This window comes from Populus nigra, chromosome 7 (genome assembly GCF_951802175.1).
Source record: "Populus nigra chromosome 7, ddPopNigr1.1, whole genome shotgun sequence".
NCBI classification, from domain to species: Eukaryota; Viridiplantae; Streptophyta; class Magnoliopsida; order Malpighiales; family Salicaceae; genus Populus; species Populus nigra.
In genome coordinates, this window is record NC_084858.1 from 17,155,316 (window position 1) to 17,181,830 (window position 26,515).

The 26,515-nt window shown below is 34.6% G+C and overlaps 3 protein-coding genes and 2 long non-coding RNA genes across 16 annotated transcripts; 2 read left to right on the plus strand and 3 right to left on the minus strand.

Annotated features, from left to right (window-relative positions):
• Positions 1–4,222: 4,222 nt before the first annotated feature.
• LOC133698889 (UPF0426 protein At1g28150, chloroplastic) lies at positions 4,223–6,634 on the minus strand. Its single transcript, XM_062121993.1, has 3 exons — positions 6,476–6,634; positions 6,218–6,376; positions 4,223–4,559 (listed from the first exon to the last, which is right to left on the minus strand). Exons 1-3 carry the CDS (start codon positions 6,527–6,529, stop codon positions 4,380–4,382), a joined length of 393 nt encoding a protein of 130 aa, XP_061977977.1. The 5' UTR covers positions 6,530–6,634; the 3' UTR covers positions 4,223–4,379.
• Positions 6,635–12,961: 6,327 nt separating this feature from the next.
• On the plus strand, positions 12,962–15,235 carry LOC133698317 (uncharacterized). Of its 2 annotated transcripts, XM_062121198.1 has the most exons (5): positions 12,962–13,269; positions 13,357–13,436; positions 13,576–13,624; positions 13,749–14,697; positions 14,804–15,235. In XM_062121198.1, the coding sequence occupies exons 1-4, from the start codon at positions 13,221–13,223 to the stop codon at positions 13,934–13,936; spliced, it is 366 nt and encodes a 121-aa protein (XP_061977182.1). In that variant the 5' UTR covers positions 12,962–13,220; the 3' UTR covers positions 13,937–14,697; positions 14,804–15,235. The 2 variants fall into 2 exon arrangements, with proteins under 2 accessions (XP_061977182.1, XP_061977181.1); XM_062121197.1 differs by lacking the exons at positions 12,962–13,269; positions 13,357–13,436; positions 13,576–13,624 and having other exon boundaries at positions 13,938–14,697.
• On the minus strand, positions 15,113–16,126 carry LOC133698318 (uncharacterized). The gene is made up of 2 exons (XR_009843062.1): positions 15,852–16,126; positions 15,113–15,761 (listed from the first exon to the last, which is right to left on the minus strand). It is a non-coding gene; the product is annotated as an uncharacterized LOC133698318 (long non-coding RNA).
• A 1,685-nt stretch (positions 16,127–17,811) lies between these two features.
• LOC133699830 (pentatricopeptide repeat-containing protein At2g26790, mitochondrial-like) lies at positions 17,812–24,974 on the plus strand. 11 transcript variants are annotated; one of them, XM_062123316.1, is made up of 9 exons: positions 17,812–18,099; positions 19,608–19,685; positions 19,779–22,343; positions 22,542–22,641; positions 22,732–22,862; positions 23,925–24,013; positions 24,109–24,263; positions 24,428–24,587; positions 24,685–24,974. In XM_062123316.1, the coding sequence occupies exon 3, from the start codon at positions 19,889–19,891 to the stop codon at positions 22,283–22,285; it is 2,397 nt and encodes a 798-aa protein (XP_061979300.1). In that variant the 5' UTR covers positions 17,812–18,099; positions 19,608–19,685; positions 19,779–19,888; the 3' UTR covers positions 22,286–22,343; positions 22,542–22,641; positions 22,732–22,862; positions 23,925–24,013; positions 24,109–24,263; positions 24,428–24,587; positions 24,685–24,974. The 11 variants fall into 11 exon arrangements, 7 of the variants coding, with proteins under 7 accessions (XP_061979300.1, XP_061979299.1, XP_061979294.1 ...); XM_062123315.1 differs by having other exon boundaries at positions 23,940–24,013; positions 24,109–24,314; XM_062123310.1 differs by having other exon boundaries at positions 23,940–24,013.
• On the minus strand, positions 18,439–19,069 carry LOC133699832 (uncharacterized). Its single transcript, XR_009843327.1, has 2 exons — positions 18,982–19,069; positions 18,439–18,882 (listed from the first exon to the last, which is right to left on the minus strand). It is a non-coding gene; the product is annotated as an uncharacterized LOC133699832 (long non-coding RNA).
• Positions 24,975–26,515: the final 1,541 nt, after the last annotated feature.

Consider the following 26,515-nt stretch of genomic DNA (forward strand, 5'->3'; position numbering starts at 1 on the left):
ACCAATCGATCCACATAAGCTGAGTATGTGGACTACCAAGGATGCGAAAATTGTTTCTTGGATACTAGGGTCTGTTGAACCCCATATGATCAACAATCTTCGATTGTTTGGCACAGGGAAGGAGATTTGGGACTACTTCAGACGCATCTATTCCCAGAACAATTCGGCTCACAAATTTCAAGTCGAAATGGGTATTGCCAATTACAAACAAGGTAATCTCTCAATTGAACAATTCTATGCTGGATTTCTAAACCTATGGAGTGAATATACTGGCATAATTTACTCTAAAATACAGAAGGAGAGTTTAGAAGCAATATACTTGTTCATACTGAGAGCTAGAGGGACCAGTTCTTGATGAAGCTGCGGCCAGAATTTGAGGCCGTGAGAGCTAACTTGATCAACCAAAGTCCAGTACCCACTTTGGATGAATGTTTGGGGGAACTGTTACGGGAAGAACAACGACTCGCCACTCAACATGAGTTGACTCATGGCTCAAGGAAGGGGACGACAGAGGGGTGTGAGTGTGCAGTGTTTTTAATTACAAAGAATTAGGGCATATTGCCAAAAATTGCAGCAAGAAATTCTACAATTATTGTAAGAAAAAGGGGCATGTAATCAAGGAATGTCGTCTGCGACCACAGAATCGACAACGGTTTATTGTGCAGTCGAAATTGGGGGCTACTTCTATGGCTGCTGCAGCCGTGTCCTCACCGTTGGCACCAGAATCTTCATCGTCGATGAGCTCTTCATCGAGCACTCTCACTCTCGAGATGGTGCAGTAGATGATAATATCTGCCTTCTCTGCACTCGGCATTTCTGGTAAGAAAAATAAACTTAACTTTCCTTGGATTCGGCACATAATAAACAATGGTTAATGGATTCGGCAGCGTCAAATCACATGACTAGCAGTGAAAATGGGTTGTATAATGTGTGAAAATACATGGTAATCAGCATATACAGGTAGCAAATGGTGATAATCTGCCGATTTTGTCGATTGGTAATTTGGGGTCTTATTTCAACAATATTTTTGTGTCACCAAAATTATCCACAAGTTTACTCTTTGTTGGTCAAATGGTAGAAAATAACTATGAAATTCACTTTGATCGTCATGGTTGTTGTGTGCAGGATCAAGTGTCGGGGAAGGTGATCGCGAAGGGGCCTAAAGTGGGACGTTTATTTCCAATACAATTTTTTATTCCTAGTATTAATTCTTGTGCTTATTCTACTGTCATTAATAATCCTCATTTTTGGCATAAGAAATTGGGGCATCCCAATTCTAATGTATTGACTCATCTTATGAAACATGGATATTTAGGGAATAAAAATTCTTTTTCAACTGAATTTTTGGATTGTAGTTCTTGCAAATTGGATAAAAGCAAAGCATTGTCATTTCCTTCACATGGTAGTCGTGCTTCTAAATGTTTTGAAATTATTCATACTGATGTATGGGGCATAAGCCCTGTTATTTCTCATGCTCAGTATAAATATTTTGTCACGTTTATTGATGATTTCAGTCGTTTCACTTGAATATATTTTCTCCGATCTAAGGCTGATGTATTCTCAATATTTCAGGCTTTCGTTGTATTTGTTGAAAATCAATTTTCTACTTATATTAAAATACTTCGTTCTGATTATGGGGGGAATATATGTCCAAAGAATTTCAGGAATATCTCAAAAACAAAGGGATTCTCTCTCAAAGATCTTGTCATTACATTCCTCAACAAAATGGAGTTGCTGAACGTAAGAATCGTCATCTTTTAGATGTCGTTCGCACCTTATTAATTGATTCTTCGGTACCTACTCGATTTTGGGTAGAAGCTCTGTCAACAGCCGTTCATCTAATTAATCGTTTGCCTTCTCAAGTTCTAAACTTTGCATCTCCATACTCTATTTTATTTGGTGTTATTCTTGAGTATGATTCTCTCCATGTTTTTGGGTGTGTTTGTTTTGTTCACTTACCATTTACTAAACGTAATAAACTTTCAGCCCAAACTGCTCGTTGTGCTTTTCTAGGATACAGTAATTCTCATAAAGGGTTTGTGTGTTATGATGCAAATACTCATAAAATTCATATCTTTCAAAATGTGATTTTCTTTGAAAATCAGAATTTTTTTCCTTTTTGTCCATCTACAAAATTCACTCCTATCCAGCTTCCCACATTTGATGATGACAGTCCATCTTATATCTTTGAACGTTTTAAGCCAGGAATTGTATATCAAAGACGTCATCCACCATCCACTTTGCCCCTTCCGGACACGGAACCGACATCTGATCATTCTCCTCAACTAAGACGATCAACTCGAGTTTCACGTGCCCCAAACAGGTATGGATACTCAACAACTACTATTGATAGTACTTTTGTGCCTAAGACTTATGCCCAGGCTTCTACCTAAGACTGTTGGCAACAGGCCATGAAAGAGGAATTTCAGGCTCTTCAGGAGAATCACACATGGGATATTATTTATTGTCCTACCGGAATTAAACCCATTGGTTGCAAATGGGTATACACTATTAAATTCCAACCTGATGGATCTGTGGAACGATATAAAGCATGGTTGGTGGCTCTTGGAAATTGTCAGGCATATGGTATTAATTATGAGGAAACATTTGCACATGTGGCTAAAATGACTACCATATGAACCATTATGGCAATTGCTGCTTCCAAGAGATGGCCACTTCGTCAAATGGATGTAAAAAATGCATTTTTACATGGAGACTTGAAAGAGAATAGTTATATGACTCCTCCTCCTGGTATGTTTACTCACTCATCTGATAAAGTCTGCTGGTTGAAACGGTCCCTGTATGGTCTAAAACAGGCACCACGAGCATGGTTTGAAAAATTTTGCACTACTCTTCTGAAACTTAAATTTATTCAGAGCCAATATGATTCCTCTCTATTCCTTCAGCAAACTACTACTGGTATTATTGCTCTTCTGGTATATGTGGATGATATTATCATTATAGGATCTGACATTCCACTTATTGAGGATTTACAACGTTCTCTTAACAGTGAATTTCATATGAAGGATCTGGGACACCTTCACTATTTCCTTGGTCTACAGGTGCACTCTATGTCCAATGGAATTTTTCTACATCAACACAAATACACCCAAGAGATTCTTCTCTTGGGCGGTCTTGAATCAGGGAATAGTGTTCTTACACCTCTCGAGATTAACTTAAAACTTTGTCAGAATGATGGTGACCTGTTACCTGATCCCTCCATGTACAGGCAATTGGTGGGCAGTTTGAATTATCTAACCATTACTCGGCCAGATATTTCTTTTGCAGTACAACAAGTCAGTCAGTTTTTACAGGCTCCTCGTCAACCTCATTTAGCTGCTGTCCGAAGAATTCTTCGCTATCTTAAAGGCACATCTGGGTGAGGATTATTTTTTCCTGCTAATAATTCATTACAATTAACAGGTTATAGTGATGCAGATTGGGCAGGGTGCATGGATACATGTCGATCTGTTACTGGGTGGTGTATGTTTCTTGGAAATGCTTTAATTTCATGGAAAAGCAAAAAACAAGATCGAATCTCGAAATCTTCCATAGAATCTGAGTATCGAGCTATGTCCTTCGCATGTTCTAAAATTGTGTGGCTCCAGGGTTTGCTACGTGAACTTGGTTTTCCTCAACACACTCCTACACCTCTTCATGCTGATAACACAAGTGCTATTCAGATTGCTACTAATCCTGTGTTTCATGAACGCACCAAACATATTGAAGTTGATTGTCACTACATTCGTGAAGCTCTTGATCATAATATTCTTACACTACCTCATATTTCCACCGAGCATCAGACAGTTGATGTCTTTACGAAGGCCTTATCTCGGCCTCGACATTAACTCATGATTGACAAATTGATGCTTTTAATCGGCCAGCATCAATTTGAGGGGGGATGTCAGTGTATATTATGGCAAGAATATCAACAATATATGGCAACCAAATTGTAACAGAATATCTTGTATTTATTGTATTTATTATAGACTACAAATCAGGGATTAGAGACAGAAAATTAGAGATTATTACATGTATTTAGAGGACTGAATTCTTCCTTCAGAAATCAATCAAACAGAGAACAATTTTACATTGAAATCTGATATTTGTGACAACAGAAACACAAGTGACCGTTTCTTTTCTTGTCATAAATTAACTACACTATGTTCAATTCAAGTATGAATACTGAAGCTTGTTTTGAACATGCACGGAATCCTGGCACTTGAATTTAAAATATGGCATACGATTTATATTCGTACTGGTCAATGTACCTTCAGGACCTCAGGTCAGAGAACCATATGCTCTTTTGATCAAATGTCTTTCAATGTTTGTCAATTATATGCGATACCCTTGTATCATTTACATAGATAACTATGAGTTCATTCAATTTCTATCTCTAGCGGCACTCGTTCCTCTGGTTGCGAACCTTCAGCATCAATATCTTCTTCAGTAATACCGGAAGCTTCTACAGTCCTTGTGACCCATTCCTTGAGTGGATCTTCGTTTAAATCAAGCCTTAAGAGCCCCGCAAACATCCCACCCATGAATGCAACTGGTTCCTATAAAGGAAGCAATAACATTAAAGTTGTAATACCTTTTTATCAGGTTCTGTATACGATAGCAAAAATAAAAAGAAGAAAAGTGTAAAATAACCGAAGACAAATCCACATCAAGTAGAATGTAGGTTTCTGAAACACATCATACATTCACTGCTCAGGGAAATGATTCAAGTAGATTTGCTTTTGACAAAGAACTAATGTCACTATGGCAAACACACCATGCATTAATCCTTCAATCCTACTAAACAGTAGGCAAAGAAAATGAATTGACAGGTCTCCATTTCACATGATTTAAACAACTGAATACAAATACAGGTTATAACAATCCCCGGGGCTCTAAGGAACATATTCAAGTTAAAAAAACCACAGGATCTAACTCGAAGATCCACAGAAAAGGACTGTAATTGCTGAAAGGGTGGGAAACAATTAGCTAAGAAAGTTGTGTCATAAAAATCCAACTTGATCCTGTGGGTGGATCCTTCATCTCCTACAGAATCACTCCCACTCATTCCCCCAAAAAATTGTCAAACCAATCTCCATGGACCAATGTAGTAGATCAAATCCTGGTCAAGTGTTCTACAGCACTTCAATAGCCTCAATCAAAGGGGTACGGGCATAAGGCTATAGTAAGCTTGTCAAGGTTTAGGTTAGGTTGAGTAAAAAGAGGAGAAGAACCTTAAGAAAATTAAACTTGAAGGAGAGAAGAGAAAAAAAAAAAGGACTTTGTTTTGTTCTACTATATATCTTCTTCTGCTATTATTCTGCTCAAAACCAGCAAGGAGATTTATTTTTTGTTCCTTAAACCTCATATCGTATGGACTACATTAAAGGAAGTGCCAAGAGAGTGTCACAATGATATCAGACTTATTTGACCATGCTTTTCAAGTAATTAATTGTACAAAAATGTGCAATGTGTATGCTCTACTGTAGAAGATGCCCGCACACTCTATTATAGCATTCAGCAACTAGAGGTGCTCTTTGTTGTCAAGCTTCAGGAGAAGCATGCTTACTAAATACATGAAGGAATTTAAAATGTTGCTGAAAACAGGCATATATTAGTACTCATTCTAAAGTGGCCTGGTTACTCCCCTCCCAATGAGCAACACCGATATGATTAAAATCTGCAAAACCTTGATCATGTCCTGAAGTCAAGCTTGTAACTAGTTTCCATTTACATAATTATGTATACAACAAATCAAAGAAGTCATTCAGGATTTCCAACCAACTGGGGGATGCACTACAGGCTGACCATCAATAACCCCATCTCGTACGATCTGAAGCAAATATCACTCTGTTATCTCCTTTGTGTGCCTACTTATCTATTACTACACTCTAAAACCAATGAAAGGATTGTAAATGTCTTACTGGGCATTCACTACTTCAAAGAAAACGTATCTGCAGACAAAAAGTAGGCTCCTTTTCTTCTATTTTTTATTTAACAAAAAGATTAATTGCTTCTTCAACATCTTCAGCGCAAGATGTCAGCTACTTATTAAACATTTTCATGCTTCAAGGATTTTCTGATGGGACCAAATTCAAGAACCCTTCAAGCAGACCTCAAGATATCAATCCCACAAAAAAAACTACATAAGTAGAGAAGCGATAACAGCCAATTGAAAGCCGGCGGAAAAGAATTAGAAGAGAAAGTAGCAAGGTACCTTGAGAGCATCTTTGAGGATGGGTTCATTGGTGGGGTTGAATAGACAAGAAGCTTTAACCACCCTAGTAACATTAAGAACTTGCTTATTATGTTTGGTGCTGGTGCTTCGATTCAGCCATGAGGGTAACTGGGTTTCTCTTCTTAACTTCTGCGATTTCTACAATATACGGATGTTTCCATTCAATATTCCAGTCAAAACAATCAATTAGAGTTGAAAGAAAAAGAAGTGGCAGCAGCTGAGAGCAAAAGTTCTTACCAAGGCGCATGGGGATGTAGTGTTAATAGAACCAGAGACAACAGAGAGTGCCATGATTTTTTTGGAGGAATCGAGAGTTTCTTCTTCTTAGCTTCTGTCTTGTCTTGTTGATAAATGAGTTGTCAGTCAATGTCTTTAATTCCAAGATTTCATTTTCATTTTTCTCCCCCCTTCGTCCAGTAATTTCCTCACAAAACTTTTTTGTTTACTAATCGACCCCCTTAAAATTCATTCGGTTATCAATCGTGCCCTTCTCACTGCCTTCTTCCTTGACGAAATTAACCGAGAATGTTTTGCTTTTGTTATGTAACTAGATAAATGGACCGCGTGTTGCCGTGGATTGATTCATCTATAATATAAATTGTTATGGTTATGGTAGTTGAAAGTTAGATTTGTAAACATAAATGATTTAGTTCTGACAATTACATGAGATTCATATAAAATTTATAGAATAATAATTATATATAAAAAATACATACATGGCTGCACATAAAATTTATTAAACAATAATTAAAAAAAACAATGCAAAGCTATACTTTTTAAAAATCCTATAAAAAATCAATGTTAAAAAAAATTAATCTATATAAAATTAAGAAAAGATTACATAAGAATCATACATACCTCTCTAAAAACTAAACACACCCAATATCATTTAAAAATAAATACAATCTAATTAAAATATAAACTGAAAATTTATTTGAAAAAATATATACAAATAATGTATTATTTTTAAAAAAACTAAAAAAAAATTAAAAAGAAAACATAAAAAAATAATCATGTTAGGCACTTGCGGGCCTAGTAAGCTAGGAACTTGGATGTGGCAAACATGCCTGACTCATGTGGTAAACATGTCAGACCCATATTAATTTTGACTTGATAATTCATCAAGTTCAGATTTCTTGGGTCCGGCAACATACTAGACTCAAGCATCTTGGATTTGGCAACTATGCTAGACCCAAACACCTTCGGATATGGCATGGTTGCCAGGCCTTATTACTATTCTTTTTCAATAATAATAATAATAATTTTTTTCAAATTTATAAATAATATTAACAATAATGAAAATAACAACAACAACTATAACAATAATAATAATAATTTTTAATTTCACCATTCAAATCAAATTTATGATTTTTTTATAGTAATAATATTTTTTTCAAATTTATTAATAATAAAAAAAATAAAAAAAATAAAAATATTAATATTAATATTAATAATAATAATAAATATGTCTGACCCAAGTTTACGTCGATCTGGTAACCATGTCTGGCTCACGTTTACTTGGACTTGGCAAAATGTCAAACCCAAGCAAACTTGGGTCTGACAAGGTTGGCAGACCCATCTTGGTTGGGTCTCGCATGTCAGACCCAAGGGCCAAGACTTGTGGGTGCAAACCCAAGTTTTTTTTTTGTCTAGCAAACATGTCAAACTCATGTCTACCCATAGTGAGTCTGGCATGCTTGTCAGACCTTACCAAGGTGGGTCTGTCAACCTTGCCACACCCAAAGCTCGTAGGTGCAGGCTTAAGTTTCTTGGGCCTGTCAAACTTGCCAAATCCACGTCGGTTGGGTCTATCAAATATGTCAGATCCACGTTACTTAGGTTTGGTGATCTAGCGTGTTTTAAGATTAACGTGTTTAAAATAATAAAAAAAAAGGGCATTGATTGCCTCAATCAATCTCAGATGCAAAATTCATTTGTAGTCTCTTGAATCCAACAAACTCCAAAAGAAATAATTAAAGTAAACAACTCAGCGCAATCACAAAGTATTTATACCAACTCAGCGCAGTGACATAGTACTTATACCTGCATAGAACAAATAGAAACAATAAAGAAACTACTGTCATCTCGTGCAAAATTAACCAAAATCTCATCTAACTACACCAGACCAACACTCTCCCAGTAACAACCATGCAATTCGATATATCGCAGGTAAGGCCTACATCTAACTACTGGCCCCTTCACACTGAACAAATCAGGAAAATGACAACTCATCAAACACCCACTGACAACAAACAACTCAGTAACCCGCAGCACGCTACGCACACCATAAAAAAATGGCAAAAAGCAAACCACTCACAACTTATCGCGAGAACCAACTAATTTCTCCTCGATAAACATTGCTCCAATCCACAATGAAAACACTCACAATCTACAGCACATGACTAAGCTTTTTTAGTTTTTTTTTTTTGTAATATTCAATTTGCTTCCAAGAAGATAGAAGATTTATCAATCGACTCCAATTACAAAAGTATTTGTTAAAGGATATTTTTGTATGCCAATAGGATATTTATTATCAACAAATGATTTACATCTTGTATAATATTATTTGCTTTAACTTTAACTTTTTAGAATTTGATTGAATTTACTTTGAATTTTGTTAATTAAAGTTGAGTTAATGCAATTTAGTTAAAATTATGTTAAATTGAATAGAATTCAATTTTTTTTTACAAAATATCTAATAACATATTTATAACATATTCATTTGAGATAACAAAGTTAAAAAAACCACACACATGTGTTTCGACCTTTGTCCAAGAAGATCACCATCAACTTAATCCAAATTTTATTGTTAATGCTATATCAATCATTGTAATGAATAATCTTTTAATGGTGGTTTCAAGTATATATGATGAAATAAAATTGCAATATAAGTATAAAATATCATATGACAAAGCATGGGTTGCAAAATAGAAAGTGATTAAACATCTTTTTTGTTCACGTGAGGAGTCTTTTGCCTAGGTTGTTGTTGGCAATAAAGGAATCAAATCCTGAAACAAATGTTAATTAGACACATAAAGAAAATCTTGATGATATTACAATGGTTTTTTAGAGAGTTTTTTTTATCATTTGGACCTTTTATTGAAGGTTTCAAATACTATAGACCATTCATCAGTGTTGATGGGACACATTTGTATAAGTAATATGATGTAAAGTTATTGATTGCAATTTCTTTTAATGTGAATAATAGATATTCTCATTAGCTTTTGCAATTGTTAATGAAAAAAATAATGATAATTGGAGATGGTTTTTGCTTTGCTTATAAAGATATGTTACAAGTAGTAAAACCAGTATATGTATAATATTAGATAGACATGCAGACATCAAGAATGAAGTAACATAAATTTGGCATCAACCTTTAAGATATCATTGGTATTGTGTCATATATTTTGTTAGCAACTTCAACTATAAATTCAAAGACCCGACTATCAAAAAAGATTTAATGAGGATGTGTTATAAACCTTTTAGGTGTAAAATTGATTTGTTGTATCAAAAGAATGTGTAACATGAACCTAGCATTTAAATAATGTCTTGAAAGAGAGTCAAAAGAAAACTAGATTTTATGTTATGATAGTGGTCATCGATATGGTAATATGACAATTAATATTTCAAAGTCATCTAATCATATTCTGAAAAATGCTCGTGCAACGCCTATTTCTACTCTAGTGCAATTAACATTTTACAAATGTAATGTTTATTAGGTCAAACAAAGACATGAAGCTAGTGATGTCATTCAAAATGGAGTAATATTGCTCCCGACAATTCAAATTGAATTGATAATGAACATGAATAGATTAAGAGATCATACTATAATGTTGTTTGACTTTGAAAAATAGTTTTCCAGGCTAACACTCCTATTAAACTAGATGTTGTGAAAGAAGTCAGGCGAGAAATCAAATTAAATGATAGAACATACACATGTGGTAAATGACAGACATTTCATCATTCACATGTTCTTACATGTTGTGTCGAGAATCACTTGAACTTCACACAGTTTGTTAATGATTATTACACAGTTTAAAGCTACGGTTTGTTAATGTATTTATCATTTCTTTAACATGGATGATATATGTTTTGTTTAATTTATAATTATTTTATTTTTATATACAAAGTTAGTAGCTTACTACACACACACCCCTGGATGAAGAGGAAGCTAAGACATATCGAATGCTGCTTTGGAAGCCACTGTATGTCCACCACATGACATCTCACGCACCACCCAAAGAGTGCAAAGACAATTCACACTTTGTCATGTCTACTGCATGTGCCAACCAATTGTTTTTTAATAACATTAATATTAAATTTATTACCCAAGAACCCCTCTAACAACCTGATTATTACACATACAAAACCATAATATTAAAAGACATAAAGGTCCCTAAATCTAAGTTATAAATTTTTTTAGTTTAAAGGGAAATGCGTTATTTGTTTATTTTAAAAAGAGCAAGAAAAGGATGGCGAAGCTCTTAGAGCCAAGCTTCAAAATCTTTGCTTTTAAGGCTGATTAAATGATTTTACTATGCTGAAGACAAGTGTAAAAACCTTCTTAACCCTATCCAAATCCTAAATGACTTTTTGACCATTTAGAAAGACAATTCTACCCATACAATGCTTGATGGTTTTATAGTGAAGGGCAAAATCATTACTTCACTATTGTAATCCACAGTTATTTACTTCATGGTTTATAGTGTCAACACTAACAACTTATAGTTTTCATGTAATATCCCCTCTTCCTTCCCTCTCTCAATTCTTCATAATATGTAAATATTTTGTATTCTAAGAAGTTGATTTAATAAAGTTGAATTAAAAATTTAGTGATCATGGTTTAATTAACAAAGGGTGGGTTTTATTGTACCTCATCTTACTTAATATTATTTACTGAATAATATTTTTTTTCTATTTTTTATTGTACCCTTCTCATATAACACTATTCACTATAATAATTTTTTTTGTTGTATCCCTCCTAACATAACAATATTCACTAGAATAATGTTTTCTTTCTTTTCTTTCTTTTTTTTCCCTTTCTAATTTATGCTTCTTCTTATTTTTTTTTTAACTATATCTTTTAACATTAGATTTATTGAGGATCGAGCTTCATGATTTTATTTTTTAATTAATTTTTTTATCAGATTATCTCAGACTTATAACCCATACTCCAAGTTTAACAGATTAATTTGACTTACTCGAGTTTTTTTTCCTCTTTTTCTAAATAATTTTTTTCTCAATTTCATCATTCAACATTGAGTTAATTAAGAATTAAACTTCATAATTTATTTTAGTTTGCTTTTTATGAGGATATTCTCATCTCATGATTCAGGTCACGAGTTTGACAGGTTAACCCTTTTTTACTCGAGTTTTTTTATGTTCTTTTTTTAATTGATATTTTTTTTATTTCAATTTCATCTTTCAATACTGGGTTGATTGAGAATTGAGCTTCATAATTTGCTTTAATTTACATTTTATTGGGTTATCTCGATCTTATGACCTGGATCGTGGGTTTGATAGAATAACCCGAGTTGATTCAGACCATTTTTTTGTTTTTTTATATTTTTTTTCCAGTTTCATCCTTCAACACTGAGCTTATTAAAAATTTAGTTTCGTAATTTGTTTTGATTAGCTTTTTATGGGGTTATCATAATCTCATGATTTGGTGTGCAAATTGACAAGTTAACTCGGGTTAACTCATATTAATCTAATATATTGTCGTAGTAATGTTTATGAAAAAAAATCTCAATGTAATATTTATTTTGAGTCAAAATATATATTTTTATCTATTATACGATTTGTTTTTGGACCCGCTAAGGTGTTTGAATCATATCGAATTAATTTCCAAATGGTTTTAAAAACTTTTCTACTAAAAAAAATATCAACAAGGTCTAAATATATTTTTTATATTAAAAAAATAATTAACACGAGTCAATAATTTAATTATATGTTGCTATAAAGAAAGAAAGAAGGAAGGACATGAAAGATCAACATTTGATGTGTGTATATGCGCGCTCATCACAAGTTCCATTTTCTTTTTCTTTTTTTGTTTAATTTATTTCATCTTCTCTCAAAAAAATAAAAAATTGATTGATTTTATAAAATTAATAACTCATGACCATGCTATATTTAAGAATTCACCAAATTACTCGTTCAAAAAGGAGACAAGTTGTACACACTATTAATCTGAAGTATCATTTTTCCATGCCATTCATTTTCTTTTGTTTTGAATGAGAAAAAAAAAAGAAGGTAAATTATGTTTAACATTCTGTGATTTTGTCTATATAATTTTAAAAATTATATTTTACACCCTGTAATTTAATATTTAAATAATATTTTGCTTTTACAATTTGAAAAATTCTGCTTTACATCCTATAATTTATATCTAAATAACATTTTACATTCTCTAAAAAAAAAAGCAACAAGATGTTTAAATATTTATAATATTATCCTTATTTTTTAAAAAATAATTAATTAGTTAATTAGTTGGGGAAAAGAAAATACGTATATAAATAAAGAACAAAAAGAAGAGGAGAGGAGATGATCAATAGTGATACAGTACATAACAGTGTCAGAACTCCGTAGTTTACAACAGAAGAGAGATGGTGCAGGTGGGGTTATATTGGGCTTATGAAAATTTAGGAGTGGGCTAGGCTTGTTTGGGCTGGGCCTCTGAGGGAAGTGGAGAATATCTTGGCATGGCGGTGACGGACAATATTTTTCACCTTTTTTGGATGTAGTGTGAACTGTGAATCTCATCTCAGATCCCTAAACCTAAAAATTCATTCATTTAAAAAAAAAAACCTGAGAAACTCTTTCGATTTATTAAAAATAAATAAATAATGGGTTTTGTTGCTATTTAGGAAATTTGAATCGTAGAAGAAATTAGAAATTTTGGAGCAGCAGCAGCCAACAAGGAAGGAAGGAAGAGGGTGGTGGTGGAGGGTTGGGTTTGATTATTATTATAGTAATAATAAGAATGGCAGGAAGAGAAGTAAGGGAATACACTAATCTCACTGACCCTAAAGGTACCCAAATTTCTTCTTCTTTCATTCAAATTCGATTATGCATGTGATTGATTTACTGTTTTGATTCTGAATTTTTATTGATTTTAGATAAGAAATCGTTGGGGAAAGGAGGGAGAGACAAAGTAATTGATGATGAAGACATCACTTTCCATCGCATGGTTGCTAAGGTTAGACCTTTCTTTCGTCTTTCCTATTCCCATTATTTACCGCCGCCGCTGCTGCTTGATTTAGCAAAGTATAGGAAAGGGTAGTTTCTGATAACATGCCCTGGCAGGGATTCTGGCTTTGATTCAATGCTGCTAACAGATGCAAGAGGTTGCTGGAGAACGTGGTGGCTACCTTCATGGCCGAGGCGGTATCTACCTCTCCCCATCTCTCTTTCTCCATATATATATGCATACCTATTCTTTAACCGGGTTTTTTTTTTGAAATACCTACTTCTTCTTTTACATATACCTTCGTGAGCTTTGTTTATGCAGCACTGGATAGCGATGATTTACTTTATCTCAAAGAGCAAATGGAGGCTGAAGAGGATGCAGAACGCCTCTTACGCCGCACTGAGAAAAGGGCATTTGCTGCTTTTAAAATATCCTTCTTGTGCTCTTTTATTTGTAATTTGTTTCCATATCGTCTTCTAATAAACGAAGTCTTGTTCTCCCAGTCCTAGCATGTGGTTGTTTGTGCTTTGGTTGATGGCTACCATCCATGTAATCACATCTTTCATGACGCTGATCCAAGTAGCTTCTAATGTGTAGTTTATAGGTCAAAATTTATTTACTTTGTGATGGTTAACAACTCATAATCTAAAAAACTGAGAAAAATATCTGTGTCGGTCAGTTCTCATTCATCTTTTAGTTTTTCACAACTTCTTGTCTTTGTGGTTGTTGGAAAATACATCTGCTCTGCCTTTTCAATTTCATAGTTCTCCTTACTTTTCACAAATTTATCCATCTACTAATCACTAATGTTTCCATTCTAGTTTTTTTTCCCCTTAAAAAATCAGGTACAATTGCGTTTTTTAGTGAGTTACTTCATACACAGATGCTAAATTGGTGAACACTATTTTTTCTTATGCTGTAAGCATGCCTTATCAGTATTTTCCTGAAATGCTCTTTAATTTTTTCCATTAATAAAACTCGTACAATATTTTTGTCTCATCTTATACCTGAACCTCCAACTGTAATAGCATAGCGTTACATTAGCTGATCTGGAATGCCCCGTTGATTTTAAAGGATCATTACTTTGGCATTCCTATATTCTAGGTCTATCTGATATCCTAATGCAATGCTGTCTTTATTGCAACCCTTCTCTCTGTTGTTGTTTGTCTTCCCTAACCAATGAGTACAAAGCTGCAAGTCTGGCAGATTCTTCACCCGCATCAGTTCCCTTGTCTTTTCGTGTTGAACCCAAGCCAAAGAGTGGAATTAGGTATTTCTGTCCCAGCATGCTCTTAATCTTTTATGTTTCAGCTAAAAAGGTTAATTCTTTTTAGCTTCCTGTGCTGGTTTGACTTCTGAAATTTTCTTGATTATAGGCAGCAAGACTTGCTGAAAAAGGTGGTTGAAGTTAAACCAAAACGTCCTAAAGTTTCAAACTCGTCTGATGGGAACTATTCCTCCCCAATTTCAAGTGATCGTGCTTCAGACAATAAAATCAAGGTTAACCATGAAAAGAAAGAGCACATACCAGCATCAAGCAAACCAGAAGGCGAGACAAATGTTAAAAATGAGGCTGAGGAAAATCCTGTTAAAAGTTTGCTAGGTTTAGCATATGCAAGTTCTGATGAAGAAGAAGACTAGAATCGATAATAATGTGCTGATGCATTGTTACAGTGCATTGAATGTTCTTTTATTGATAGTTGTAATGTTTTCACAAGTACAAAATTAGGCTCGTTATCTGACCACTAGTATCTCGCAGTGAATTCTATGTTTTCCAAAGCTATACTATACAATTTTTGTTTTATGTAGTTATTCCTTGGTCATGTTGCAAAATGCTCATCTTTTTCTCTGTTAGTTTTGGATCAGCATCTCGAATTTGAGTACCTTAAAGCACCCGTTGAACTTGTTATTGACCTGACATATTTGGCATTTGCAACCTTGAGCCATTTTTGAATATTGTTGTTAGGCTTTGCCTTACCTGCCTGTTTGATTAAAAGAAGCTCCAATTTCAAATAAATCCTCCACACAGTAGAAGTTCCATGACTTGCTTTTCTCACCAAAGCCATTAATCTGTGTTGCCTGCTGAGAAATCAAGGACATCAGTTTGAGGATATTCTGGAGGATTTTCTTCTGCTTCTCTGTAGTTTATTTTCTCTACTTCGGCTATCCTTTGGCATGTACCTCTCCCTGGTCTTGGAAGGCCGATGGCAGAAATATTACCTCTTTGTTTCCTGACTCAATGAAGTTGTTGCCTTCACTCTGAATGCTGGTTCGCATGCTTCCACCAATTGCATACTCTCCCCATCCTTCCTAGAGATTGCTTGCCAGGTGACCCTGCATTATAGATTTGATTCATTTACTATAACAGTTCATTTTGGACAGTATGGAATTCACTCAGCATAGGCTAATGTAGTTAGCAATCACGTTGGCATTCGTTGCTTGCAAATAGGTCCAAAATGATTGAGGGCAAGAGTCGCCTTCATGTTCTTGCCCGTCAAACACTCATCATCGTGCCCAAGAAGCATAACCTTGACCTGGTCTCTGAAATAGTAACATTTGTAGATCCAAGAGTGGCATCAAGAAGAATATCCTGGCATGGATAGAGTGTGTTGTGGTCTGCCCAAGCCCATGATGCACTGATCAGCCTGATTGCATCACCTTCTTCCTGACCTATTGCCCTTGCATTTCCATTATGGCCATTACTGAGCTAGGTCCCTGTGCCTTAACAGTGGTGAATCATCATGCCATGGATGATTACATCGGTTGCCTGAAAAAGATTAATGTTCCGAAATTGTAGGATATGCATAACCTACATGATAATGCAATGGAAACAGCTGAAAAATTCAGAGGGCAGTGTGCACGAGAAGCATTCGGTGTTTGCAATGTGAACCTCGACACGTCGATTATCCATGATCTCGAAGCTAACGACCAATCCATCAAGATAAATGATCAAAGGAAATAGCAAAAAAATTGAATTGATTTGCTTTTTATGTTTAATTAAATGTGATGTTATATCCAAATTACACTTAATTGCTAGCATCATACAACGGATGGCATGTTATTAATTTCTGTAATCCACGGCCATTGATCTCTTGAAACTAAACCTTGTCGATGGCAACAGCTGATCCACGGTCATTGCTGATCATATTCTATTTGTGTGTTAGTTGGCTCCGGTGCCAAAGACTTGGATGCCACTGATGATTGATTTGGGGAAGAAAATACAGTAATTATAACCTGCAGAAACAAGGGGAAGAAGAAACCATGTGGTGCTTTTTAAAAAAATTATTTTTTATTATTTTAAATTATATTTTAATAAACGGATATTAAAAATAAAAAATATTATTTTAATATATTTTTAAAGTAACACATTTTAAAAATATATTAGCCATGAACACCATCCAAGTACACCACTTTTACTTTTTTATGAATATCAAATAACCTAAACTAAACTTTCAATAGTGTTTTATAATAAGTGAAATTGAATTCAATTCTATAAATAATTTAATTTAATTGATAACCTATGATAATTTTTTTATTTAGAATAAAATATTAAATTTCATAATTAAATTCAATTATATACTTGGAATACTAATAAAATTGAATTGAATTAGTAATATTGATATTTTACTCTTAATTTAAAATTGCATAATAAACTTTTTCAGTGAATAATTTAATTTGTAAATTTTTCGAATATGCTTTATTTTTTATGTGTTTTCTTATATAATCATGGCTTTAAATAATCTTTATAACAAACTAGATTTTCTCAAAATATTAACTCCATTAATTTGGTATGAAAATCTTTTAGATGAAGATAATAATAAAGCACATGAAAATCTTCATAAGGATGTGCCAAACAATAAGTTAAGAGGTGCTTAAAAATATAGTAATTATTATTTTTAAAAATATTTTTTGTTTAGAAATACATTAAAATAATATATTTTTATTTTTCTAAAATTATTTTAGATATCATCACATCAAAATTATCTGAAAATACTAAAAAAATATTAATTCAAAATAAAAAATAAATAAAAATTTTTAACTTTTTTAATAGATACTTTTAAAATATAATAACAAACCAATTCTTAAAATGATCGTTAAACCTTAAATTTAAATGAAAAGCTACGTACATAAACCTTAAACCCAATAAAATTTTCATACCACCGACTATCTAAATATTATTATTATAAAATTATGTTATTGTATGTTTTAAAATTTTAATTTTTTTTAATTAAATTAATTTTTTATTTTTTTGGATTATTTTAATATTTTAATATAAAAAATAAAATTTTAAAAATAAAAAATTATTATTTTAATATATTTTTTAAAAAAACACTTTACAAAATAACTACAGTGATCACCCACAGTGTAAAATCTCAAACACTAACATAAAACTAAACAGCAGCAGCAGCAGCCACCCATGACCCTCCTCCTCCCTCTCTCCCTCCTTCCCTCTCTCTCTCCCCGACTCACCGCGCCACTACCCTCCCCCCTCTCTACCGCCCTGCAAAGCTGACAACATCACCCCACAACACTCCCTCCTCCATCCCGCTCGCTCAGTGCAGTTGACAGCTGCACGCACCACCTCTCTCTCTCTCTCTCTCTCTCTCTCTCTCTCTCTCGTCCACCACACCACCCACTCTTTTGCCCAGCACAGCAACCACCTCTCTCTCAGGTCAGTCCCTCCCCTCCCCTCATTCTCTCCATTATTGCATTTTATTGTGTTCTTCTCTTTTAATTATTTCTTTTAATTATTTTTCTTGGATTTATGATTTCTATAGCTAATTGCTACCTTCCTGGTTTTGTTGGACTTGATTTTGATATATATATATATTTAGGATTTTCCATTTCCCATCATAAATGTATTGATTATTTCTGCGATTTGCTTGCTATTATTACATGCATCACTCTGAATTTACTGATTACTGACTGAGTTTGATTAGGCAATGCTCTTTTTTTTTGCTTAATTTTTTTTGTGTGACAATGATGTCAGGATAATTCATAAAAAAAAGGATTAGCAAAATTTATTGATTGATCATTATTTTAATTGATGTGTACTGCTGTAATAAATTTCTATTCCTGGTGTGCACTGTTGGCCAAAACAAGGAAGAAAAAAAACAGTCCATACATCTCTGTACACAAATTATCATGCAGAAATGAAGCAGAGGCACCTTAGTATCATGATTTAATCTCTGCACTACGTAGCATGACTTCAAATTCCCTTTCAAATAATCAATGCAAGTTATCTCCTTGAGAGCAAGATTTTTTTCTCTCTATTTTCTCAAAAAGAAAGGGAACAGAGAGGCTTCACTTTCTGTGGAAGGTAATCATAATTTAGATGGCAGCAACACGATTAGCTATACCAGTTTAAACGAGGAAAATTAAACAACGATACCTTAGATCATACCCACTTTCCATGAGTGAACCACACCTTTTTATCAGCCAAACTCCATAGCATCTGAAAGACAGAACAATTAGAAGGTAAGTTGGTACATTACATGCAAACCATTAATTGATTACCACATATGGAGAAGGGATATCAAAGCCAGACACAAACCTTTTAGCATTTGATATCACAAATGCTTCCAAGGATGGCAATTTTATCCAAACCCAATGGATACCGACCCAATTTGAATGGATAGGAAATTTTTTCACCAATCAAGTTTGGTGGCTAAAGGTCGGGTATAGATACTGCCTGCTGAACCCGATCCGAAATACATTAATAACCTTAAACCTTGAAAAAAATTACAATTTATACCAAGCTATATATATAGAAGAAGAAGAAGAAGAAGAAGAAGAAAATTAGGGTTCCTCTCCTAGCCGTGACTTCCCTTCCTCACTCTCTTTAAAGAGCAGAAAGTGCATCTCTTCTCCATCCTTCCTTAGCGGCGCCTCTTGTCTGTTCGTCACCTTTGAAGTTAGTTTGTTGTCTGCATGGTTGCTTTATGCATGTTTCTTTTTGTCTGTTGTGTTTTCTATATGTAGTTAGTTTGTTTGTATACGCTTTTCTACATCTAGAACTTTAAATTTTTTCTTCCAACCTTTACCCCAAAGTCCCCGTACCTCGATTGTACTTTTAGAATGGTTTGATTGCAAGAAGATTTGTTATTTGTTATCGATTCCTTTTTACCAAGCTCTTGAATGTAATTGTGAACTAATGATTCTAAAAATCTTGTTTCCCAGGTTCTAGCGATTCAATACTTACCCCATAACTTATGACATATTGCACACAACAGGTCTATTCTCAGCTGAGCAGAAAAGGTATGAGCTAGTGTTTTTGCTTGTCTTATTGTTTATTTCTTCATACTTTGCTGGTGGAGGGTAAATATAAATTTCTGCAAGCTATTTTGTTAGTTCTAGGCACAAATGCAATATCTCAAGTATCATGCTTGAGATGGATCACCTGGTGGAAGTGTTTATGAATGTGTTATAGGTGAGCTTCAAGAGATAACAACTTTAATGAGATGGGTGGGCAGTGTGCACACTTCGGGACACGAGTAATGAGGAGTAGTAAACTATTGACCCACTTCACCTCTAATTCCAGATCCTTTTCCACTGCATCATTTGCTGGCTTGACCAGCACCAGCACCACTCCCTCTGCTAATAACCACACAGACCCCGCAAAAGATGATGACCAACAACAGCCATTACAATCACACAAGATAGTTGATACCTTATACAACCTTAAGAATCAGCCTCACCTTGCTTTCTCCATCTTTTCCCACCTAAAAAACCCCGACATCCCCGCCTATGCTGCCATCATTCGAATCCTTTGTCATTGGGGTCTCCACAAGATGCTCCACTCCATTTTCCTTCATCTTCACCAAAATAACAACGACTTTACTTCTTTCGATATTTCCCATTTGCTTGACATGCTTTCTCTCCCTCATCATATTGACATTGATCTTGAAAAGGAGGACACTGTGAAGCATCGCTCTTCTTTCTTGATCCAAGTCTATGATGCCTTGGTCAAGTCCTATGTCACTGCAGGCATGCTTGATGAGGCTATCAATGCTTTGTTTCAGATCAAAAGGCGCGGATTCCTGCCCCATATTTTCACCTTTAACTATCTCATGAACAAATTGATTGCAAATGGTAAAGTGGATGCGGCTTTGGCCATTTACAAGCAGTTGAAGAGTTTGGGTTTGAACCCCAATGACTACACCTATTCCATCATCATAAAGGCCTTTTGCAGAAAGGGCAGTTTAGTGGAGGCCTCGAATGTCTTTCAGGAGATGGAACTTTGTGGGGTCATTCCTAATGCTTATGCTTACACAACTTATATTGAAGGACTCTGTGCAAATCAGAGGTCAGACTTCGGATATCAGGTGCTTCAAGCGTGGAAAGAAGGCAACATTCCTATTGATGTGTATGCTTATGTGGCTGTAATTCGTGGATTTTGTAATGAGATGAAAATGGACCGAGCAGAGGTTGTCTTGGGAGACATGGAAAAACAAGAGTTGATTTCTGATGCGCGTTGCTATAGTGAATTGATTCGTGGATATTGCAAGGCTGGGGATCTTTCGAAAGCCTTGGCACTCCACAATGACATGGAATCAAAAGGTATCAAAACAAATTGTGTCATTGTCAGCACAATTCTCCAATACTTTTGTGAGAAGGGAATGTATTCCCAAGTGGTGGAAGAATTTAAAAGATTTAAGGATTTAAGAATTTTTCTAGATGAGGTTTCATACAACATTGTGGTTGATGCTTTATGCAAACTAGAGAAAGTGGATCAAGCTGTAGCATTGCTGGATGAAATGAAGGGTAAGCAAATGGATATGGACATTATGCACTACACAACTCTAATAAATGGGTATTGTCACGTAGGAAAGCTGGTTGATGCATTTAGGGTATTTGAGGAAATGGAAGGAAAGGGTTTGAAGCCAGATGCTGTCACTTTCAACATACTTCTTGCTGCCTTTTCTAGGAGAGGCCTTGCAAACGAGGCGCTTAAGCTCTATGAATATATGAAGTCACAGGATCTAAAACCTAATGCTATTACACACAATGTGATGATTGAAGGTTTATGTATTGGAGGCAAAGTGACTGAAGCTGAAGCATTTTTCTGTAACATGGAGGATAAGAGTATAGATAATTATGGTGCCATGATTACTGGGTACTGTGAGGCTAAACATACTGAAAAGGCCTCTGAACTTTTCTTTAAACTTTCAGAACGGGGTCTTCTAATGGATAGAGGTTATATCTATAAGCTACTTGAAAAACTCTGTGAGGAAGGTGAAAAGGATAGAGCTCTTTGGTTGCTTAAGACAATGTTGGATTTGAATATGGAACCTAGCAAGGACATGTATGGTAAAGTCATTACTGCTTGTTATCGGGCTGGAGATATGAGAAATGCAGAGGCAGTTTTCGACATTTTATGTAAGAGTGGATTAACTCCTGACATTTTTACCTACACAACAATGATAAATGTTTGTTGCAGACAGAATCGCTTGTCGGAAGCCCGCAAACTTTTCCAGGATATGAAGCACAGAGGAATTAAGCCTGATCTAGTTACTTTTACTGTTATGCTGGATGGACATTTAAAGAGAGTACATTCTGAAGCATTTGCAAGGAAAAGAAAGGAAGTAAATTTCGCTGCTTCAAATATTTGGAGAGAAATGCAGAATACAGAAATCAGACCAGATGTTATTTGTTACACAGCTTTGATTGATGGGCATTGTAAGGTAGACAGACTTGAGGATGCCATAGGCCTCTATGATGAAATGATGTATAGAGGAGTAGAACCCGATAGAGCAACATGCACAGCTCTTCTGTCTGGCTGTCGTAACAGGGGAGATGTTGATATGGTACTTACAAAACTGAACCTTATTAATCTTACATCTGTCAAGAAGATGTAACCAGATGACCACACTCAATAATGGCTGGATGAAGCTGTGAAAAGTTTCAGTTTCGTAAGTAAGTGCATGAGTGAATACCAGTAACTGGATGAACCTAAAATTTTTGAACTGGCTAATAAACTATTCAAAAGTAGAGCATGTCATTATCTTAATTATTTTTTCCTTTTTCTTACCGGATTTGAAATTGTGTTTGCATTACCAGATATGCAACCTCTAATGTAAACATATCATTGTGCGTTTGAATCTCTCTTTTCAGGTAGACCACATCCCTTGCCAGAAATTTGCTCTAGAAATACAGTCAACTACTGTTTGCAGAACTGAGCCAACATTCACTCAACCCAGATCCTACTTCCATGGTATGAGTGGTCTGTCAATTTCAAAATTATTAATTGACATCTCCATGAATATAACTTGTTCACGCTTCACACTGTACTCAATTATTGCAGCTTAAGTTGAGCTTGGATAGTTTATCAAGTGTGATCTTGAAAATGAGGATGGAAATGAACATGGCTTTGAAAGAGATATGATGTGATCTGCAATGACTTCATATGGAAAAGGAAGATCGCTTTGCTTGAAAGTATGTTTATTAATTAAAATTAGTTGGTTTAAAAAATACTTAGTTCCCTGCATTACTTTACATATAAGAAGCATTGATTTTTTGCCTCTCTTTTTTTTTTGGTTACTTTGCTTCTATATGGTGCTTCATTTCATAGGATTGGTTTTGATTCTATATTTTGTGTGATGTCTGAAGTTCTACTGCAACAGATTTAAATGTTCATTTTTTTTCTTCATGCATTATAAGCTAGGTTTTGTATCCAACCTGTGCTTTATTATGAGTATTTTAAGAGGGAGATTCATTAAGCTCCTGCATCCTACAAACTTATCAAGGAAGTTCAACTGTACTGGTGGCAGCATTTTTGCATTTTTCCCTTTTTTCTTCTGGTTTCTAATTAAGGTAGAAGCATTCTGAAAATAAAATAAACATTTTTCCTTGTTAATGGATTATCAATTGAAAAATCACGGCTATTGAGGTGTGAATCCTAGGTCTTATTTGAGTTTTTGATTGTGTAATGTTTTGAGGTTTGGCTTGTTTTCTTATTTTTATTTTTTGAACTGAGTTTGTTTGAAGATGGTTGCTATCCTATGAATTTTGCTATGTATATTGCATGGATAGACGATCACCTTGTACAATACCCTTTTTTCGAGTTTCTTCTTCTTTCTTTTTCCTTTCTTTTTTTGCATTTTCTTGACCTCTGCTGGAGCTTGTTAGGTCTATTCCAACAAATAATGGGCATGTTAATAAATAAAAAGTATTTTCTTAATCTATGCACACAACCGAAGCAAATTATTTGAGAATGATTTGTTATTGGACAGGGCAGATGGAGGTCATAATGATTGATAGTCCTGATGCAGTAAATAGTCTGTATTATCTTGTTCTTAGACATTTGCAAATGAGGGGATTTCCACTCTGGTATATTTTGCATGTCATGATGTGCTTGTTATGGAGTTCATATGAAGGGCAAAGAAATAGTCATGTTCCTGATTTTTTATGCATGTTGTTTCTGCATCTTGATGCTTTTAGATTTCTGATAATTGATATGGATGCATATCATTAGGCTTGTGACATTTGCTTAATTAGTCCCTTTCTATATAGGAGACCCTGCAAGGTCAAGCTGAGAATGCGGGATGTGCAATTTCTGGGTGGTTTTTTATTATTGGAAAGAGAAGGTATAGATTACATAATAGTGCTGCACACTGAATGTTACAGAAGTTCTACTCACTATAAACATAAGTATTCTAATGTGAACTTCTGATTTTTGCAGTTGATTTGAACATTAAATTATAGACACTACACTATGGTAATGTTAATACGAGTGGGAGAGTTTGAGAGATGTTGCTTCGAAGGAAGAAAAGAAGAACAAGAAGAGTTTGCAAATGGATTTACTCCTTTATTGGGATTGTCAAGTTCTTTGTCAAGGTTCTTATCCTCTCCTGTCCTGCATTGCTGCCTTCTTTTTTCTTCTGACTGGTTGGTGATTGGATATGGATTTGTTATGTGATTCCAATCATATGATTTTTTCCATGATTGCTGTTTGCCACTATGAACTTCCTTCATTCACTGATGAATTTTGTTGATATTAGTCTCTGCTCAGCTGCCGAATATTTATTTCAAATTGTTCATGGAGCCCTTCCCCAATTGTGTTTTGATCTAATTCATCTGTGCCACCTGCTGAAATCACTGTTCTTGTCCTGGACTATCTTTACACGAAACTGGATCAAGTGTCTTGTGCAAGGTGGTGAGGTTGGGACTATTTTCTATCAATCTTATTTTTTGTCGTTTCTCAAGGGTTCTGCTTTACACCTTATCATTTCAAATGCACTATTTCTGTTAATTCCAGGTAGAAGAGTTCTCATGCTACTCAATATGTCTGTGGGGAGTATGCTACCGTATATTCAATGTCTTGATTCTTGACATTTTGAAGGAACTCTTGATGATCCTTATGAAGAGGTGATTTAGGTTCAAACTTTTTGTCATACACGAAACTCTATATTCTATAATGGTTTTATCGAATTAGTTTCTTGTGCCAAAAAATCATACTCATTTTATTTGCAATCCATGGAGCAAGAGCTTTTTTAAATGTAAATTTCTTTACTGGAGATCCTATGAAAGCTTGCCTCCTTAACTCTTTGCTGATCATCTTTTTTTTTTTGGAAAATAATTGTTGGGATCAATGTTATACCTCTCTCAATTTGGCATATAAAAGCAATATAAAAGCAACTAGTTCTCTCAGCAGATGTTCGTTTATGCAAACAGAGCAATCCCAATTGATTAAGCCCGAGTTCTGTGAGAAGAGCTATGAGTTAAGACAATTACTGTGCAGGAAGTTAGATGTTGAGCATCGTGCTCTACATTCTTCTCTACCTTTATCGAATAACAAGTCAGGAATGAGTGAAAAATATTCGAATCTTTTTTCCAACCCAACAAAAGGAACTTCTAGCATGTCCTCTGTCAATCAAGGAAATTTCTAAGTCAATTGTCTCTGCTGGAAAATCATGGCAGCTGGTCCGTCATGTTCCTGTGTTATTCTCAATGATGTCTGAAATAAGGAGACATCCAGATATTAATGTTCCTGGAGGCTCTACTGATGATAGGGGGTTTAAGCATTTGCTGACAGACCTTTGCAGGGTTAACCTTGCCGGAGATTTTGTGTTTCGTGGTCACATTTCTAGATACTTTTGACAAGATGAGCAAAGCAAATCAAAGAGCGTCACTCCTTTGGTGTCTTCCATAATCAGTAAGGAAGGAGCGAGGATGGTGAATCCTTGCACAAGTTCTTGATTAATACAATATTACAGAGAAAGGTGATCGATTTAAAACGTGCACACAATTTTGGGATTGATTCTTCTGATCTGGTACAAGAGCACATGAATACAAGTGCTGTGGATGAACTTCCCCTACAGGGAACGTTCTGTCCAGAAAATCCAGCTATCACCGTGTGTCAAAGTTTGCGTGATGAGAATAGAGATTCCTGGAAAACATTGAACCTATCTAGACGTTTCTATCTACCCCCTTTGAATGATGAGGTCTTACGACAGGACATATTTGCTGGAGAAAATGGGCCCGTTTCTATTGTCGAACAGACTATTATGCCTTCAGTTTTTGATTTGGTGCATCTGATTCACTGAATGGCACAAAATTGTTGCAAGTCTTGTTTCCTCCCCCCACTGTTCTTCCTTCGTTTCAGGTAATTCTTGATTGATTTCTCTCTTTAGAAAGAATAAAAGAAAAAGAATTATCTTCTAACAACACAATGAAACTACACAGCTGGTTTAATTTCAATAGTCACATTTATCAATAAATTAATTAGGAAAATTAATCTCACTATAATTTTAGTTTCAGAGTGCCCATCTTTTAATATTATAATAAATATTCATATATAAAAAGATCCATCAAATAGTTTACAAGAGAAGATCCATCCATCAATGGAGTCGCTCATTTATTACATCATCAAAAATCCAATCATTAAAAACATTTTGGAGGAGTGGTTCTTTTCACGTAAACCTTCTTCCTTCTACTCGTGTTACAAAGTGCACCAACTCAAACATTCTCCATGTTTATATAACAGTAACATTTGTTTTTGGATAATATATAGAATAATTACAATGCTTCTTTTGTTATAACTTTATTCTACAGTTCAATTTGAATATTGACGAATTATATATAATTGT

Bases quoted from the DNA above. Each gene is read 5' to 3' on its own strand.
- LOC133699830 (XM_062123316.1), top strand. From the start codon at position 19,889: ATGGGTGGGCAGTGTGCACACTTCGGGACACGAGTAATGAGGAGTAGT.
- LOC133698317 (XM_062121197.1), top strand. From the start codon at position 14,549: ATGCAATGCTGTCTTTATTGCAACCCTTCTCTCTGTTGTTGTTTGTCT. The intron at 14,698-14,803 runs GTATTTCTGTCC...TCTTGATTATAG, and splicing joins AAGCCAAAGAGTGGAATTAG to GCAGCAAGACTTGCTGAAAA.
- LOC133698889 (XM_062121993.1), bottom strand. From the start codon at position 6,529: ATGGCACTCTCTGTTGTCTCTGGTTCTATTAACACTACATCCCCATGC. The intron at 6,377-6,475 runs GTAAGAACTTTT...CGTATATTGTAG, and splicing joins CTACATCCCCATGCGCCTTG to AAATCGCAGAAGTTAAGAAG. The intron at 4,560-6,217 runs GTACCTTGCTAC...CTTCCTTTATAG, and splicing joins TCCTCAAAGATGCTCTCAAG to GAACCAGTTGCATTCATGGG.